Source organism: Hemicordylus capensis, chromosome 6 (assembly GCF_027244095.1).
Source record: "Hemicordylus capensis ecotype Gifberg chromosome 6, rHemCap1.1.pri, whole genome shotgun sequence".
Classification (NCBI taxonomy): Eukaryota; Metazoa; Chordata; class Lepidosauria; order Squamata; family Cordylidae; genus Hemicordylus; species Hemicordylus capensis.
In genome coordinates, this window is record NC_069662.1 from 132,843,526 (window position 1) to 132,863,418 (window position 19,893).

General features: G+C 43.8%; 2 protein-coding genes across 16 annotated transcripts in view; one reads left to right on the forward strand and one right to left on the reverse strand.

Moving 5' to 3' along the window:
- The window catches only part of ANKIB1 (ankyrin repeat and IBR domain containing 1), a 130,720-nt gene extending 127,226 nt beyond the window's left edge, over positions 1-3,494 (reverse strand). For 4 of the 5 annotated variants that reach the window (XM_053262329.1, XM_053262328.1, XM_053262330.1 and 1 more), the window contains exon 1: positions 3,357-3,494. The gene's annotated coding sequence lies outside the window, so the exon portion shown is untranslated. Of the gene's footprint in view, positions 1-2,998; positions 3,317-3,356 lie in introns of those variants that run through there. The other variant, XM_053262327.1, reaches the window with a different exon arrangement.
- The window catches only part of KRIT1 (KRIT1 ankyrin repeat containing), a 38,616-nt gene that overhangs the window by 3,814 nt on the left and 14,909 nt on the right, over positions 1-19,893 (forward strand). For 2 of the 11 annotated variants that reach the window (XM_053262333.1, XM_053262335.1), the window contains exons 1-8: positions 3,503-4,072; positions 8,236-8,395; positions 10,370-10,462; positions 13,930-14,059; positions 16,199-16,442; positions 16,558-16,673; positions 17,025-17,168; positions 18,721-18,877. In XM_053262333.1, the coding sequence (XP_053118308.1) occupies positions 3,503-4,072; positions 8,236-8,395; positions 10,370-10,462; positions 13,930-14,059; positions 16,199-16,442; positions 16,558-16,673; positions 17,025-17,168; positions 18,721-18,877 (1,614 nt within the window). Of the gene's footprint in view, positions 1-2,928; positions 3,046-3,502; positions 4,334-4,392; positions 4,565-5,054; positions 5,190-6,549; positions 6,673-8,235; positions 8,396-10,367; positions 10,463-13,929; positions 14,060-16,198; positions 16,443-16,557; positions 16,674-17,024; positions 17,169-18,720; positions 18,878-19,893 lie in introns of those variants that run through there. The other 9 variants (XM_053262342.1, XM_053262338.1, XM_053262337.1 and 6 more) reach the window with 9 other exon arrangements.

Consider the following 19,893-nt stretch of genomic DNA (forward strand, 5'->3'; position numbering starts at 1 on the left):
CCAGCACAAAGCTACTAAGTTGAAATTCATTTGCAGATTTGACACTATCAGACTTTGGCTCAAAAGGAAGTTGTAATAGCTAGCTCACTCAAGGAAGCAATTGCTCTTCTTCTGGGGTTAATGTGCACTATTCAACTTGCTTTACCAAGTCATCAACAATTGGAACTGGGTCACACCCAGCATTCCTTGTAACATGGAATCCCAGATGTTGTTGACTACAATTCCCAGCCAAAGGCCATTGCAGCTGAGGATCCTGGGAGTTGTAGTCAACAACATCTGGGATTTCCTGATACAGGAAAACTGGTCAAACCCTTTCTGGATCTTTTGCTCCTGAATGGATCTTGTTTTCATTTCTGCTCTGTATGGTAATAAGACACCTAGTTTTTGCATCGCTGGGCTTTCAGGCGTCACTACCCATCCACCCTATCTGTTCCCATGTGTGTATATCTGCTAAAACAGGACAGGATTTCATACTTATGATGAAGTGGGCTCTCTTCCTATGATGTTCTATGATCTCCAATTTGTTCTTTTTGAGGCCCCAAAGACTGTTTTATTACACCTGACCTTGGTCAAAAGGTCAAGAAGCAATAATATAGTAAAGGTTTACTATACAGCACTGTTTAGGTATGGAACAGAATGCATTCTCTTTCATGCAACCTCACACTTGAACTGTTCACATCTATTGCAACATTTTTTCAATGAAAGATCCGGGTGCTACTGGATCAGAAAATAGTTCTAAGAGTAAGAACTAAGAGAGAAGAGTAAAAACTAAGGGATAAAAAGTTAGAGTTATATCATTAAGTGCAGATATGATATCTACAATAATATGGTCAATATCCCATTAATTCCTCAACAAAACATTCTTCCCCCTTATCGCAGGCATTCATCTCTCCCACTTTTGGCCTTAAACTAAGATCAGTATTACACCTGCACAACAGTTTTCAAAAACTATAGTTAACATCAAGCCATATATTGCAGTTATGGTCAGAAAGAGGTTTGCATACTGGCTTGGCACTAACCAAGATTAGCAAATACATTGGTGCAGATCTAACATTACCCATACTGTTCTCCCAATCTTGGTTAGAAGATAAGCAAGCTTGAATCTGCACAGCATCAATAACGCATTTCCCCCACTATACAGTCTAGTATTTTAAAACAGGCCACAATATCTGAGAATTATTATTTAGAATTTTCTTACTTCATGTATTTTAAGACTTTTACAATTCACAGCTAAGCTTGAAATATTTAACAGATGTTTCAAGTTATATCTAAAAAATAATTTAGCTTACTGCAGTAACACCCTCCAAGAAGAGATTATTAGCCCTGGATTCCAGATGGATCTATTTGCAAGCTATTCTTTTAATTCTCTAGCAGCAATTAAGCAATAGACCATACTGGCCTGGTCTTATTGACCTATATCAAATGAAAAGTTAGGGTATTTCCAGCAACAATTTCAGCTAAAAAAAACCCACACAAAATCAAACAGCACTAATTCTCATTAAATGGAAGTTGCTAGCATCCACAATACTGTTAGCAGTACCAACTTGTACATTTTAATAAATAGCTTAATATTTAAAGAGATGCAAGTATGTTTGCTAGTACTGCACATTTTCCACCAATTTTGAATGACTGTGTAGCAACAGTATGCTGTTCCACAATGCCTCAGTCAATACTACATTCCAGAGCTTATCTTACAAACCTTTATGCACACCTAAGAGGATCAGGATTTTCGGCTGAAATGTTCCAGACTTCTTGATTTTAGCTTGAAGCTACTGCCTTATAGATCAAACCATACATTCTCAAAGTTATGAAGTCACAATATAATCTCTCCTAATAATGCACATGCCTCAAGCTTCTACACTGAAGAGTAAAAGAACTTAGTGAATAGTACTGGATCGTAAGATCCTGACCCAACCAAACACACTGTTCCCCAAGTTCTAGTACTGGATCGTAAGATCCTGACACAACCAAACACACTGTTCCCCAAGTTCTAACAAGTCTCAAAAGTTACAAAATTATTTTAATTATTTCCTAAGTAAAGACCTAACTACACAAACTTGTTTAGCATAAGCAGCTTTGGAAGGAAGAGAGAATGCTTAACTGTTTCCCCACTCACCCACATCATCACTCCTCCCAACGCTCCCCCCCCCGGTGGAAAAAGCAGATTCCAGATGTTTACTACAGGCATGTATGTAATATGTAGCTATTGAGTGAAATATGTAGCTATTGAAGGATAGGCCTAGCATTTTTTTTAAGTTAGCCCAGCGGCAATCTGCATCATGGCCACTTTTTTATTTGCACAATCAAGTAGTAAAGACTTCCCCTGAATATACCACTTCCAACTGTGTGTGTTTCAGGTCTTCCTTACGGTGAGGGACTTTTATAAATTTAGAAAAAAGTCAAAAAGCCAGGCTAAGCTGACCCCCTTTCCCCAACATAGTTTTCCAAGTGCAGGGAATCCCTCCCCCAAATAGGGAACACTAGAACATTCAATCAGCACTTTCATCCTGAAATGGCACAATCCAAGTAATATTTTGCCAGCCCATTCTACTGATTATATAAGGTAGTCTTCATTGGTTAGGAACTATGAAATGGACGATATTTTTCTAGATGAACTCAGTTTAGTTTTAGGCCCAATGTGTCCACAAGTCCACACCCCGACACTCTAACATGATCCAGAATTTGTCTCTTTTTCACTCTGCACTCACAACCGCCAATGCAGAGATCAGAACCCCCCATAAACCTACATCAAATGCATGAGATTGGGGGGGGGGAGACTCCACCCACAATTATTATGAATTGAGAATTACAAGCATGAAGAAAGCAGTTAAAGGATATTAAGGAGAGCAACTGAACGGGCTCCAAAGGATCCTTCTGCCTCAAAAGCCCCGTGTGTGTGGCACCGCCTATCTTGGGCTGGCCTCTGCCACACCTCCAGGCGCAACGAAGCATCTCCATTCTCCTTCGAACGGGTCACCCAGGAGGCGCACAAACTCACCCCTGCTGCTGGCACAGCATCTCTGGCCTCTCCGGAAGAGCCATCAGGTCAGTGCAACTTGATCCCTTCCAATCCCCGGGAAGCAGAAGGCCGGAGAGGACTTCTGCCTGCCAGTCGCCGAGCCCCGCGGCGCCTCCTTCCTTTCACCTTCTCTCTCTTTCTCTCTTTCTCTCCAACATATATACTCCCGCAGTCCCCAGAAATGGGGCAAGGAAGGTTTCTGGGCGCCTCTGGCGCTCAGACAGCCCGAGCTGCGGCAACCCGGTTGGGATGGGGCCTTGTTAGGTTTATTTTCCTCTCCCGTTTCAAAACCGGGGGGTGGGGAGAGACCTCGACCCGGCGTCCCAGGAACACTCACCGGCTCCTCAGGGGGCCACCCTTCGCCTCCTCCCAACGCCTTTTCTCTTCACACAGCCGGCGCCTTCATGCCTTCAGTCCACCGCCGTCCCGAGGAGCCCGGGCTGAGGCACTCGCTGGCCGCCTGGGAGGACGCCGCTGCTGCTGATGGTCCCACCCCGCGCAATCCCCTCGCCCCCAGGAGAAGGGATGACAAGCAAGGCGCTCCCTGCAGGGCTGTTGTGGGCGACGAGATGCCCCGGAGCAGTGAGCCCGCCGGGAAGTCTCCGCCGGGCGGGCTCGGCAGCTCCCCCTCGCTCGGCGCTCCTCCTGCCCCCTTTGTTCAGCTCCGACGACGGCGCGCCTCCCCGAGGCTCCTCTCCGCTGGCGGGCCCCGTCGGCGTCTCTCCCGCTCCGAGCGCCGGCCGCCTCTGCGCTGCGCCTTTCCCCCGGCCGCCCCGCACCCCTCACGGTCCCAGCTCCAGCCGAGGCATCGCGCCGCCACCAACCAGCACAACGGCGGCAACAAGCAGTCAGGCCTCCGACCCGGAAACTCATCCGCCGCCGGAGCCGCACTGGAAGCGGATCTGCTGCTCCACCGGCTCAGGAGGAGGAGGGGGGGAGGGAAGCTGGGCGGAGCCTCGACGGAGGAGGAAAGCGAAACCCCGGGTGGGGCTGGGCGATGCGGCTCTCCCCGGAGCGAGAGAGGGGAAAAGAGCGCTCCGGAGAGGCGACCCGGTAAGGAGAAGCAAGGACGCGGCTCTCCCGTGATTCCCTCCGCTGAGAGGCTCCGCTCAGGCGCCCGCCCTGCGCTCGCGGTCCTGGGGCGCAAGGTCCCTGCGGGCGGGGGAGTGTGGCCGCCACCGCCACCGCCGCCGAAGGGCTGGTTGGTGCAGTCAGTGGTGGTGGTAAAGGACTGCACCGCTTCCGCTGGTAGGTGAAGAGCTGCCTGTCTGGATGTTTCCCCGAGGGGGCGAAACTTCACTGCGTCGTCAAACAGTAGGTATAGGAGAAGCTTAAGCTGAATCTTGATCTGCTGGTTTTCTACTTGCAAGGAGTCTTTCAGGGGTGTGCGGGGGAGTATTCAAGCCTAGGATTACGCCCGCCGCCGGAAGTGGTAGAGTCTAGGGAAAACTTGCTGGTGAATGTATAAGCTGGTCCCTCCCTCCTGAGTAAAGCTGCTACCATAGGAAGGTGCTGTCTACTGGTCTTGCAGAACTGTCAACCAAGGTGTCTGGTCCACATCAAGACGTTGAAGGGTGGATTTTCTCACTTTGCAACCAGTAAAGTTATGCTTTGGGGGCCCTTGGTAATCTGCCTTCCATGGGTCCCCTGGGTGGACTTGAGGAGGAGTTGTTCCACCACCACCATTTGCCCTGAAGGCTAGGGGCTCCAAGGTGGTCCTGGGGATCAGCCATGGGTCCTCAGCAAGTACCAGCAATGCCAATGCTGGCCCTTCTTAAATGCATGATTTGCGGAGGCATGGGGATTCCACTCCATAGCAGTGATTCTGAATATGAGTCCAGGGTTGGTAATTAGTTCAGATTAATTACCCAAGAACACTTTGTGATTTTCTCACAAGTGCTGAGAGGGTGCTCTAGGGGTCTTTTTCAGTGTGGTGGGACCTATCGGACATCTACATAAAACACTGAGAGAAGTTATGGAGAGGCTTTGGTTGAAATGTCAGTTTGTTGGTGACATGTGTCTTCTGATCACAGGAAGGCTGTTAGGAGTGGACTGAGGATAACATACTTAATCCAGTCAAAATGGAAGACCTGTTGGTTAGGGGTTCTGGTAATCTTGGACAGGATCTACAATCTGTTCTAGAAGGGTTGCACTTGTCATAAAAGAGCAGGTATGCAGCTCTGTGATACTCTAGGACCCAGAGTTTTCCCTGGATGTACAGGTGGCGGTGGTAGCCAAGGTGTATTTTTCTTCATCTGCCCTGCTACCTGTGGTCCTTGACAGTTCTGGCATCAATCATTTGTGCCCTGGCCTGAAGGCTGGTAATTCTCTCTGTATGGGGATGCCTTTAAAAAACCTTTGCAAACTTCATTTGGTCCCAAATACAGCTGTCAGATTGTAATTTGGGGCTTGGCATTCTGAGCAGATAACTCTGACCCTGTTCCACCTGCACTGGTTGACTATTTATTTCCAGGCTCAGTTTAAATTGCTGGTGTTTTCTGTATTGTTTAGTTCTAATATTTTTTTTAATCTTGTTGTTTGTGTCTATTGTAAACCCCTTTGTTTTGAAAAGTGTGGTACTAATAAATACTGCTACTACTACTAATAATAATCTATCAGCCCTGGGCAGGTGGTTGATTCAGTTTCCTTCCACCCTCAGATGCTTTGAGTCAGGGGCTTCTGATAGTGTCCATACCTCAAGCACAGGAAAGCTATTTATTATTTTATTTATTTATTACATTTTCTATCCCGCTCTTCCTCCAAGGAGCTCAGAGCGGTGTACTACATACTTAGGTTTCTCGTCACAACAACCCTGTGAAGTAGGTTAGGCTGAGAGAAAAGTGACTGGCCCAGAGTCAAGCTGAACATTTGAAGCTACCTACTGAGCCAGACTATTGGTTTGTCCAGCTCAGTATTTTTTACACCGACTGGCAGTGGCTCACCAGCATTTCAGACTTCTTTTAGCATGAATTAAACTAAGGAAAACATCCACATATGTTTAATTTAGTAAACAAAGCCACAATTTAAGGTGCTGGTTATCACCTATAAAACCCTTTAGGGTTTGGTGCCTGTGTACCTTCAGGACCACCTCTCCCATCCAACTTTGACCCGCCCTGTGAGGTCATCTCAGGTGGGCCTTCTCAGAGTTCCAGGCCCTGGGGGAGGTACATGGGGCCCAGGCTCGTTGTAGGGCCTTCTCTGTTGCAGCCCCCTCCTTTTGGAACACTCTGCCTCCTGAAATTCGTAATGCCCCCTCCCTTCTGTCCTTTAAGAAGCTCCTGAAAACCTATCTATTTTGCCAGGCTTTTAGTTTTTAACGTGTGTGTGGGGGGGGGTGTCTTTTTCTTTCTCCCTCCTTTTTCTTTTTATCCCCCCCTTCTCTTGTCTTCATTGTTGTTGTTTTAATTTATGTAAACCACCTCAAGTCTAAGGAGGTCAGGCGGCCAATAAACTTGCTATATAAATTAATGAAATAATTGCTGTTTTTTGTGAGCTTTTCTTAATTTAATGTTTTCTGTTTATTTTTTCAGTAACAACAAACCCAGCAAACCATGGGAAACCCAGAAATAATAAATGAAGCTTATGTGGCTGTCATTCGTCCAAAGAATACTGCGAGCCTGAATTCTCGTGAATATCGGGCTAAATCATATGAGGTTCAATTACTTTTCTTCTGGGAGGATGGGTTGAAGTGGCATTAAATGTAGTGAGGTGGTGTAATTGTAGACAACTGAGCCTCAGTAAGAATGGTGTCCTAGTCCTACAAGCATTCACGGTGCAGATGGAAACTCTGGAAGTGCCCTGAGATGGACAGTTTCTCACATCTTGAATTTCCTACAGGATTATCTTTTCTGCATTTTCTCACCTCTTGAATTTCCTACAGGATTATCTTTTCTGCATAGGAAATTGTTCCTTTGGAATCCTGTCTCAGCATTCCAAAGGGTTTCTTGCTGCCTTCAAAAGCCATACTGTGATAGCTGCAGGGTGATCGAGTCATCATACAAGTTGCTACTAAATCTTTCTCATGACTGCGTGTAGCTGGATTCTGCTCACCTTACATGTCAGGAGTGCTGGCTTGGATCAGATGAATGAGACATGATTAAATCATGGTTCTGCAGAACATTCACAAGCCTCAGCCTCATGCACTCCATTTTCTGTGCAAGGGAAAGAAGTGTTAAACTTCTGGTCCTGATTTAGAACAAACCAGGATTTGTCATGATGTCTGAATCCCAGCTTGTTCTAACCAGAGTGTTAGAATATGAAACTGGAATTGAATCCTCACCCCTGTATTGGATCCCAGTTTCATATTCTGTCTTGTTCATACACTCTGGTTAGAACAAACTGGGATTTGGTTCATAGCAAATTCTAGTTTGTTCTAAACCAGGACTAGAAGCTTAAACATTGAGAGAGAAAATCACACAAAGCTTGTGAACATTATGTAAAACTGTGATTAAATTATGACAACTGAACTGGGCTGATCTTTCATGTTTTGTTTTGTTTTTTTAAAAACCTTGAAAAACAAAGAAACACCTCTTAATAATTCTTGAAACTGTAAACAGGTAGTAAATATATTTCTAGTAAGAACATTCTGACATGCTAGTGAGGAACTGTATTATTTTATTATATAGTCATCATAGCTACATACTCATGCTAAATGTGATTATAACCTTATGGTTAACTGTGATTGTAAAATTGTAGATTTATATCATTTTTTAAAAAGTAGATGCATGAATTTGCAACAGAATAAGCATTGACTCAAATTCCCCCTCCCCCCTCCCTCTCCCCCACACAGCTGTTCTTGCAAAGTAAGTAGTCAAAGAATAATGAAATGGTTCCACCAGGAAAGGTTCACAGTAGCAGTAATGCATTCTGAAAAGATCTTGCACATGAACACAGTTTAAATACTGAACTATGTTATTTTTATGTTTCCAGATACTTTTTGTTATGCAGGGTATTTGCTGCAGAAGTACACAACTTTTGAATAAAACACTTGCATAATAAGCCTAAACGTTTTTGCCAGCAGTATCTGCCTCTGACACCACCATTGTGTTGCTTGCAATGTACAGTTGTGTTTTATAGCATAAGTATATAGCATGTGTTTTATAGCATATTCTAATTGTGCATGTGCTGGTGCAGCTTGAGTTTAGATTGCAGTTTTTTTTCTTCATTCAATATAGATGCTGTCCTTTTTGTCTAACTAATGTTTAATTTGTTACCAGATTTTGTTGCTTGAAGTTCCCATTGAAGGACATAAGAAAAAGAGAAGGAAAATGTTGTTGGAAACCAAACTTCAAAGAGGCAGTGATGTAACACAGAGCATCTTGGATTATATACTGGAAACCACTAAACCAATTTCACCAGGAAATCAAGGTATTAAAGGTAAAGAATAGCCTTTTCTGTTTGCTCTGTGGTTTTTCTTGTAAACAGCCATAAACTACAAAGTCTAAAAGAGATAGCCAGAACAAGCTTTTTTCATGTTTATATCCTACTTGTGGCACTTAGTGCAGCTAGAACAATAGTTCTCATTCCTCAAATGCTTACTGAAACTGAAGCAACTTCATTTATTTCTAGTAAGTGAAGAGGATTTTAGTTTAATAGGTTTCCCTAGGAAGGTGGTGACACAGAGATGTTGCTACTGCTGAGACTGCCCTGTCCCTTGTTCCTGCCAATCTAATCTCAGAAAGAGGGGAAATTTGGGGAAGATCTTTCCCTGAAGATCTCCATGTACGAAAAGGCTGGTACAGGGAAAGGTACTTCCTTAGATAACCAGGGCCCATGCCACCTAGGACTTCAGAGGTTAAAACCAGGATTAAGATTGTGCCCAGAATCTAACTTGGAACCAGTGCAATTGTTCTAGCATATGTGTCATTTTCTCCCTGCCACTAATTCCTGTAATCAGACAGGAAGCTGCATATGGCACATATTGAAGCTTTGGGACAGTCTTCAAAGGCAGCGCCACACAGTAGTGTGTTGTGTTGCAGTAGTCCAGCTGGGAGGTTACCAAAGCAGAATCTAGGAGTAGCCACTGATGGCACAGCAGTCAAAACTGGTAAAAGTAGCTCTTGGTCAGAGCAGCTACTGGGAAATCAAGGAACAATGCTGGGTCTAACTGTATCTCAAAATGCACACCTGTTCAAGGGGGAGCATGACCCTGTTCAGAATAGGGAAGCCACTGACTCCGAGGCCAGTTACTCCTCCCATTTTTAACAGTTCCTCACATTACCTGAATTGAGTTTATTCATTCTCATCTAGAATATCACTACTCCCAAGCACCTATTCAGGACTTTCACCACCTCAACTGGTAATGCTGAAAAGGAAAAATAGAGCTGGATGTTGTTATGACACCTCACAAATCTCCACCCCATCTCCCAGCAGTTTCATGTAGATGCTAAATAGCATGGAGAACAAGATGGAGCATTGAAGAAGCCCTTGGACAAAACCCACTGGGTAGAGCAGCAGTCCCCCAACACCACCTTCTGAAGTCAGATAGGAGCAGAACTACTGCAGCATGTTGCTTCCAACTCCCAACCCAGCCAGCTGCTCCAGAATAATTCTTTGATCAATGTGTCTAAAGCTGCTGAGATATCCAGGAGACTCACCAGAGAGTCACTCTCTTGTTGGAGTCCTGGCATAGATTGTCCACCATGGTTAGGAAGGCAGTATCAGGACTAAAATCAGATCTGAGGCACGACTGAGCTAGATAATCTTTGTCATTCAGAATGCCATGAACTACATTGCTATCATTTGCTTAATCAACTGGCCAAATTGTAGATTACACAGTGCTAATACTTATTCAGGGTTTTGTAATAGTTTTCATAGGGACAAAAACTAACTTCTCCTGAATGGATGCATTGATCACAACTTGGACCAATTGGCTATAACCAGTCAGGAAGGGCAAAGAACAAATATGCACATGGCTAGCTAGCTATCTCCAAAGATTGTCCACGTTTTGTACAGTTTTTATGCTTGTATTGTAAATCTTAGTAGTCAGATTTGTTTTATATTTTAGTTTAATATTTTAATTATGTCATTTTTATAGTCTTGTTTATAATTTTTGTGTAAACCACCTTGGGATTGTTTTAATGAAAGGCAGTATAAAAGTTTAATAATAAATAATTTTTTTCAGGTGAAATCACATTGAGCTCATTCAAGCAATTGTGACTGACCGAGGCCATTTGGACATTGAGTGTCCATCCTATTCAAGGATTGATGCCCAGTGTAGAATCTGAGAGCAAATAAATGTGACATAAGCATACACCTAGTTTTTAGTATCTTATGTGTTAGCAAGGAAGATTCATGATGAGTAAGGAGACATTATTCAGCTATTTAATTGTAGTATTTTTTTTTATTCAGGAAAGCGAGTTCTGCTAATGAAGAAGTTTCCTCTTGATGGCGAGAAGACAGGCAAGGATGTGTCCCTTTTTGTTGTACCAACAGTTGTCAAAGGTAAAATTAAAATATAAATATTGAAGTTACACACATTTAGAAGATATCAGTATCATTTCCCTTAAAATTTGCATAAGTCCTATAAGCCTAATGCCACCTCCACCAAAACAGTTCCAGTAAGGAGTACTCTCATAAGTGGTTTCTGGAATGGAGCTTTTATGGCCTGTTTCAGATGAAAGAAAACATAAATGTTGTTGTCATTATTTATAAAGCATCTGATCCAGCACCACATTCAGTTTCAAAGCTTAGTCTTTGATTATTTTTAATTTAAAAAGAAAATACTTAGTATTTAAGTGCTGCAGACACCTCATTTTAAGCGAATAAACTTTTGGAGACTTCAGTTCAACATCCGATGCTGGAGTGAGTAGAACAGCAAGTGTGTAAGAACAATGTGATAAACCAGCCTATATTTCCCATGATGTCTCAGGTTGTGATCTTATGCACACTTACTTCAGAGTAATTATTGCCCCTTTGATTTCAGTGGGATATACTTCTGAGAAAATATGCATAAAATAATGCTGTTTGTAGTTATCAGCCTCCCCTCCCCCTAAAGAGCTAACCAGAAGTAAAACCTCTCTTAACTGACATGCTGGTGAACTTCAGGGCTCAGCCAATCAGCACACCAGGGGGGTGGGACCTAGAGAGTGGTTGCTGGAAATTTTGGAAACAAGAATGGTAGTCTTTGTTCAGAGAAGCTAGGCTGGAGGTCCTCTGGAGGACATGTGGCCATGGAGGTTGGCTGCAGGAGAGTTCATGTTCAAGCATGTGCGCAAGCTACTTCTGCCTACTTCTGGTCTGAAGAGTGGACAGGACGGCAGGGAGGTATGCTGCTGTCCCTCCAGACCAGTTTTGAAGCGACTGCTGGTGGGGGGAAAGCGGAGGGAAGACTAAGTGCACCCTCCTCCGCCCTTAAAATTGTCTCACCCCTGCCTTCAAACCGGCCCCTGCTGGTTCCTTACGCATCCCTAACACAAGGAATAGTCTGCAGCTATGTTCACTGGGGGACTGAGAAGCACTAGGCAGGCGCCTTAGGTCCAAGTCTAATTGGTATCTGGTCAAGCACCAATGTACATACCAATCTCTCTGCCTGTGGGGAGAGCAACTCAGAGTAGGGATCTGCACATATCAAGATTTGTGCACAGATTCGAAGCACAGATTCAGCACCTTTAAAAGTAAGGAGAGCAGGTCCATACCTGCTCCTCCACCACCCCACTCAGCTTCCTGCTGCGGGGGCACGCCCCACCCCCAGCAGACCTTGCGTGGTGGCATGCGCATGGCCTCCATGTATGTACAACAGCCATTTGCGTGATCAGCATGCACAGAGGCCATGTGCATGCAATCACTGTGCCACTGCCACCCGAGGGCTAGTGCGGGGGAGGGAGCCGCCACAGCAAGAAGCTGCATGGAGCGGAGAAGGAGCAGGTATAGACCTGCTCTCCTCACTTTTAAAGGTGCTGGATCTGTGCTTCAAATCTGTACATGAATCTCGATATGTGCAGATCTCTAACTTGGAGACTCAACCATGTGAGGGAATAAGAAGGAATAGGGACTGCTTGGGGAACTATGAGAGGAGCATCAAGCATATGACTGCTTCTGAGGGGACATTTGGATAAGGATATAGTACAATAACCAAGTGCCTGATGAGGTGGAGACCAGGGCAAAGCAGGAACAGAGTGAGTGCTACAATTGCATGTTTTCAGATCACACTTGTGTTTTAAAGCAGAGATTATTTATAGGTTTGTCTTTCTGGGGTCCTCTCTGCAAGAGCTGCAAGGATGGGAAGGTTCAAGCCAGAGGAGATAATTAGGGATCTCTATTGTGCAAGCAATGGGGTGGGGGGAGTTGCTATCCAGGTGGATTGCCAAGATGAAGGGCATTAGTACATTGAATCATCTAGTCAACTGTTTTAGAGCTTGCCTTTGTTGCATTTTAGGGTACTGTTACCCAATTTCTCAGGGCTTGTCTTTAGTCATTCAGCTTCATTACTTATTTAAGGATTTGATATGCTTTGCCTTTTCATGCTGTTTGCACCAGTTCAGGTTGCATGACTGCTGTTTTGGTCGAAATGAAAGCTTGCTTCTCCGGGCACCAAACAGTTGTCTCTGTAACAGTCTCACTCACTCAAGTGCAAAGCTGAATTCCAAGATCTTGAAGGGAGACAGTCTGATAACATTTTCCCTGCCTATGTAGCATCAACCTTGTGTGTTCTTTAAATGGTCCAGAAAAAATGTTCTGTCTGACTACCTCGTGGGTGTCAAGTAGCTTCAGGATTCTGTCTAAACAGCTTGGGCCCTGGGTTTTTAAGAGAACCTCTTCTTGGTTATGAACCCCACCACCCATTGAGATCATCAGGAGAGGTCCATCTGCATTCGCAGGGACCTCCTCCGTTGCTGCCCAGCCTTCTCCGTTGCTGCACCGAGGCTTTGGAATGCGCTCCTTAGTGAAATAAGAGCATCCCCATTTCTGACATCTTTTTAAAAGCCTCTAAAGATGCATTTCTTCACCCAGACTTTTAACTGATATTGTTTTGATTGTTTTAATGTTGTTTTTAGAATATTGTTTTAAAATTTTAAATTGTGTTTTAAATTTCTTGCTTTTAAATGTTTTGTTTTTGTTTTTAATTAATGTTTTACTTTTAATCTTCTTGTAAACCACCCAGAGACTTATGTTTTGGGTGGTGTAAAAATAAAGATAGATAGATAGCAATAGCAATAGCACTTACATTTATATACCGCTCTATAGCCGGAGCTCTCTAAGCGGTTTACAATGATTTTAGCATATTGCCCCCAACATTCTGGGTACTCATTTTACCAACCTCGGAAGGATGGAAGGCTGAGTCAACCTTGAGCCCCTGGTCAGGATCGAACTTGCAACCTTCTGGTTACAGGGCGGCAGTTTTACCACTGCGCCACCAGGGGCTCTAGATAGATAGATAGATAGAATAATTGTTTGTTGCTTAAGTTCACACTGTCCCACATTTGTGTGAGAAATGAAGGACTCTTATTAGCAACAATATTATTAGAATATTGTTCTGTTCTGCTCCCCCCGCCGATGAACAAGCCACAGCTCAAAATGCATTGGTACCGTCCAATAAATATTCTTCTGATATCAGTAGTCACTCTTCCATGCTGTTCTTTGCACCAATTGACCTTTTGGTCTCCCTTTTTCTTTGGCGCTGGCCTCTGTTTTCCCTTGGCCTCTTATTAGCATAAACTTCCATGTTTGGCTTTTCCCCAATCTTGCTCTCATATGGAACATTACACTCCAGTAAGGCAGACGGCTTCCTGTCTCCATATTCTGACATCTTTTCCCTTTTCTCACCCTTTAAGAAACCAGGGAGATTTCAGCCTTGGAATTTGCCCAGAATGGCCAATTTTCTAACCACTACAGCACTCTGTCTCTGCAATGGAGTAAAAGAGTTTTTTAAGGTTTTAAATGGGCATTTTTATTTCTGCTTTTCTTTGTAGATAATACAAAGTATACGTACAATCCTGGCTGTCCAATTTTCTACTGCTTACAAGACATCATGAGGGTCTGCAGTGAATCCAGCACTCACTTTGCAACACTTACCGCTAGAATGTTAATTTACTTGGATAAGTAAGTCATGTTAGCCAGTGTGGTGTAGTGGCTAGAGTACTGGACTAGGACCGGGGAGACCTGAGTTCAAATCCCCATTCAGCCATGATACTTGCTGGGTGACTGTGGGCCAGTCACTTCCCTCTCAGCCTAACCTACTTCACAGGGTTGTTGTGAGGAGAAATTTAAGTATGTAGTACACCGCTCTGGGCTCCTTGGAGGAAGAGCAGGATATAAATGTAAAATAAAATAAAATAAAATGTTTCAGTAGAACTATTTAAGTTTAAAAATAAACAGATAACACTAAAGAATTATGCTTTTTTAGTGGCCTACACCTTAAGTGGCACAGCGGGGAAATGCTTGACTAAGAAGCAAACAGTTGCCGGTTCAAATCTCCGCTGCTACTATATCGGGCAGCAGTGATATAGGAAGGTGCTAAAAGGCATCATCTCAGACTGCGTGGGAGGAGGCAATGGTAAACCTCTCCTGTATTCTACCAAATAAAACCACAGAGCTCTGTGGGCACCAGGAGTCGAAATCAACTTGTTGGCACACTTTACTTACTTCCAGACTAAACACTGCATGCAGGGAACATTTCTGTGGTGCATGGAAAGGGAGTAACTTTCAAATATTTCCCCCTTTCCTCTGCAGTTGAGTAATATCTGAGCTGCCTGCATACCGTTTTTATGAGATATGTTGATTAGTAAAGTAATTGCTGTAGCACAATGATCTTCATGGTTCATGAAATGTGCAGGACTTTCAACTGCATTTTCTGTCTGCCAAAAAACAGCTTATTTGCTCCAAAATGTGTAGCACTCATCATTCAGATGTTCAAAGTACTAAGGTCTATGTAGGACAGGACAGTGTGCAATATGAATAGTTTTGCTGAAATCAGTGAAGCTAAATCTTCAGCCTTTTATGTATGGAACTTCTATTGTATGAATTATGAACAAAGGCCATGAAACAGAACATGAAAGTGGTTTCTTGTTCTTTTCTATGTGCGAACTCTTTGGTGCACTTCATGGGAATTTCCCATTGTGCTAATCAATTACTTTGCTTCTTATAGAAGAGCAAGGGAAAATCTCAGCAGATGATGCTCTCTGCTCTCGATTGATCCTCTAAATTGCATGCAAAGCACCCACTGCAGTTAAAGTTAGTCGTGACCATCCTGTTGAAAGCAGTGAAGCAATGGGAGTTAGGTTGGTCATGATTAACTCATTTCATTAGTTCAGTGGGACTTGCAGGCCCCAGTTCAGTTCCACATACTCCCAAGCAAGGGCGCATAGGATTGCAGCGTTAGGTGGGTCATGGCCAAAATATATTATTTTCTGATTCTCGGGGGCGGCTCTCTCATGAGGCTATATAAAGTGACAGCCTCAGGCAGCAAGTGAGCCACTGAGCTGTGAGTGTGGGCTCCCTATTTCAGGTGTCACCGCAACCGCTGTTTCTGCCACCTCCTCTCTGCTGCCCCCCCCTCACTGGCCCCACTCCCAGGGGCCAGAGCCCATCACTGTTTCCATCCTGCTTCCCCTCACTGGCCTCACCTTCGAGGGTGCTCTTTGTTCTCCAGCTGGCAGCACTCCTTACATTGTGCATCCAGCATCGCTGACCGATCTGTCTCTCGCCACCGCCACTGCGCTGCTGTTCCAGCACCTGCTCTCTCCTCCCCCCACCCCCCAGTCTCTCCAGCAACAAAACTATCCGCTTTGCCTCCTTCATTTCAGGAGGAGACAAAGTGGGAAAGTTTGGTGATGCAGGGGATCGACAGCAGGAGAGAAGGGAGTGGTTCTAGAGCAGCAGTGGCACTGAGAAATGGACAGGTCAGCAAAGCCAGATGCTTATTGCCTGAAACGGCAAGTAGCAGTGCCGGGGCAGATGACAAAGCATGTCCCGGAAGGTGAGGCCAGTGATGGGAAGCAGGGTGACATCCGTGGGCAGGGCTGGCAAGGTGGTGGTAGGATGGCATCAACCTCAGGCTCACCCAGGGGGCAGGACTGACGAGGGAATGGGACAACACCTTGTGACTTGCCTCAAGCAGCGACAGGCTGCTGATCCTAAGAAATTTACCATTGGATCTGCCTGTAGTTTTAATGTAGTATCTTGTGTTACACTGTGCTGTGATGTTCAGTAAAATGCTAATGAGGCCATTCTGTTTTGCAGATGGCTGGAAGAACGACATTCACAATCGCATTCTATCCCAGCTTTATTCAGACCATCTCCCTTGGAGCGAATTAAAACAAATGTCACAAACCCCGCATATGCTGTTGAACCTGGTCAGACAGAGAGCTCACTTCACATGGGATATACTGCATTAGAAATCAAAAGTAAAATGCTGGCACTTGAGAGGGCAGACATGTGCATCTACAACCCTTTGTTTGGGTCAGATCTTCAGTATACTAACAGGGTAAGAGGGGGAAATTATGAATTTAAGAGGGCTTTGGTGTCAATGCTAGATGTTAACGTTCCTTAGTGTCCATTTTAGCCAATTTTCAAAAATTATTATTATATGATATTTTCAGGTTGACAAAGTGGTTATAAATCCATACTTTGGACTCGGAGCCCCAGACTATTCAAAAATACAGATCCCAAAACGTGAAAAGTGGCAACGCAGCATGAGCAGTGTCATGGAAGACAAGTACTGTGATATATTTCATTAATTTTTCTTTTTTACAGTCCTTGTTGCATCTGTTCTCTGAACCTCAAAGATTCTTACGAACTTTAAATGGGGGAAGCGTACAGCAAAATCCTATGCATGTTTATTCCTAAGTAAATCCCATTGTGTTCAGTGGGACTCAATCCAAGGGAAGTGTGAACAGAATTGCAGCCTTAAAGTGCAATCTATAAAAGTATATTCATGGAAGGAAAACTGTCTCATTTGCAATTCTATGCACGTTAATAGGATCTCACCTATGTATAAGAGCCACAAATTGCTTTCAGTGTGTATAACAAGACTGAAATATTCTATTGTTTTGAATTTTCCTCCTAGGGAACGTCAGTGGGTTGATGATTTCCCTCTTCATCGCAGTGCCTGTGAAGGAGATTCTGAGTTATTGAGCCAACTTCTAGATGACCACTTTTCAGTTAACCAGCTGGACAGTGACCACTGGGCACCCATCCATTATGCATGCTGGTGAGCAGAGTAGCACTTGAAGAATGTAGGATTGTTTATAAAGTTAATGGTTTGTGTATGCATAAGCATCATCCCCAAGGTTTCATCACATTCGAGTAAGAAGCAGAACCTTGGATGGGGTGATGCAGATGAAAGGGTATAGCCATGAAACTGAGGGTTAGCTCGGTTCTCAGTGCGCCCCCCCCCTTGAGTTCTGTAGTACATAGTGAACAAGCTGAAGTCTAGGAGAGGCCAAAACCTTGTTCCAGACACTGGGATTATCAAGAGCAAGTTTGGCTTCCACCCAAATTAAATGCAACCCTTTACTTTCTCCCACACAAGTGATGGTTGCCATTCTCTCCTACCCTGGAAGAATAAAGTGCTGAACTCAGGGAGCGTTTTTTGCAGTGGCAACAAAGCTCATGTTCTACCTCTCATAGTGGGTGGTTTGGCCTCCTTTGACAAGGTCCCGAAATGCAGTGTGGTGTTCTGCAACTCCCTCCAGGTGGCAGTTTTCCCTCCACCACCTCCACTCCCACACACTATAATGATGGGCATTTCACTCACCTATAATAATTATTACATGTTTGTTTTTAAAGGGGGCTTGGGCAGCTGAAACTTCCAGACTCTGTGGAAACTTTGTGATCACTATGGTAACTGGCTTTCCATTTGAATAGGTCAGCTTTAGTTATTTGCACAGTGGGTAGGCAACCTTGGCTCTCCTGTTGCTGTTGGTGGTTTGTTTGTATGTTTGTTGTTGAACTATGGCTCTCATCATACCCAGCCACAATTTATTGTGGCTGGAGAGCCAAGGTTGCCTACCCCTGGTTTAGGCCAAGGGAGTGACTGGCCCAAGATCAACCAGTGAGGGTCATGGCTAAGCAGGGGTTTGAACTAGGTCACTTCATTCCTAGTCGTAATCTTAGCACTACACCTGAGAGTTGCAACCTTTCTAAAATGTATCCTTGAAATTGAAAAATTTCACTATTGTGGAATTAGTAAAAAATTCTCACATTTTTCAACTTTGAAAAAAATAAATTGAATGACTTTGCTTAGAATTGTAACTTTCCCCCTCCATCTGTAACTCAGCCCCTATTGAGCAGGTTCCAGACTAAGTCATGACTAAGTACCATTGAAATCAATGAGACAATTTAGTCACGGCTAACTTAAATTTCTTTAATTTCAGTGGTACATAGCCATCGTTCATTACTACTGCTGCAACAAATATTTATATACCATTTTTCAACAAAGAAAGTTCTCAACACAGTTTACATAGAAAGATTTACATAGAGAGATGGCCCCCTGTCCCAAAAGGGCTCACAATCAAAACATAACTATTTTAGTCTGGTTCCTGCCTATAATGCCTGCCAAATTTCATATAGCAATAATATTTTGTGGAGCATGAATTTATTCCAGAAAACTCTTAGTTTTGCAGTCATGCAGCCTGAACTAAAATGACTATCAAGAAAGTTTCACTTCTTGTACATATGGCTGGAAGGATTTAATAAAACACATGCAACCTTACCTTTGTTTTGGCTGTTACGCTTCCCATTTGTGTTTGCTTTCTGTGTAGGTATGGAAAAGTTGAAGCCACCCGAATGCTGCTAGACAAAGGGAAATGCAATCCAAACTTGCTGAATGGACAGCTTAGCTCCCCACTTCATTTTGCTGCTGGCGGTGGGCATGCCGATATTGTTCAGATACTCCTAAACCATCCAGAAATTGACCGGGTAAGATGCTTTTGTAATTGCAATTTCAGTCTGCCTTTGAAAATGCGCGATGCTTCCAGTTGTAAAGGATAAAACAATCAGGGTGCTTCTAAGTGTTACTGGCAGCAGCAAAAGTAGTGCAGGGCAGGAAGCACAAGAGGAACTACTGCAGAAAAGAGGAACTTCTTATGATCATGGTCTACTACTATTATTTTATGATGTAGACTATCTATATGCCACTTTTCAGCAAAAGCAGCTTACATAGCAAAAAAGAAGAGAACATGGTTGCCTAGCCCAAGAGGGCTCTCAGTCAAAAAAGAAACACAAAGAAGACGCCAGCAATGACCACTGAGAGGAGCATTATGCTGGGATGAATAGGGACAGTTAGTCTCCCTCTGCTAAATGTGAGAGCCACTACTTTCGAAGGTGCCTCTTTCCACAGTTGCAGGGACCAACTGGTTTAGACTGACCATTGTTATTTTGAACTAGCAGTGATTGATCCCAGAGTCAGTGAATGGAACAGCAACCTGACAGTATGGGTTGTGATGTGCTCTGATTCAGAGCTCTGATCACCCACAATACATAATGTATTATTATTTATTTAGCATATTTCTATACCACCCAAAACGCAAGTTTTCTGGGCAGTTTACAGGACAATAAAAACAACCAATAAAAAGATTAACATATTTCAGCAACTAAAATTTAAAAGTTAAAACATTTAAAACACAATTAAAACAATATATAATTAAAAGCCTGGGTAAACAAATGCATCTTGACTGCCCTTTTAAAAGCTGTAAGAGATGGGGAGGCTCTTATTTCAGCAGGAAGTGTTTTCCAAAGGCTTGGGGCAGCAATGGAGAAGGCCCGTCCTGGCTAGGAGTGCCCTCAAACATTAATTTCCTAATAATGGACATGAGCCAGTCTTTTGTACTGCAACTGGAAAATGCAGTTCATTACAGCACAGCCATTTTAGCTCATGAGTGGAGGCTGCTTTCCAAGACAGGGTAGTTTGGTGTGCAGTCCTTAGAGGGGTCCCT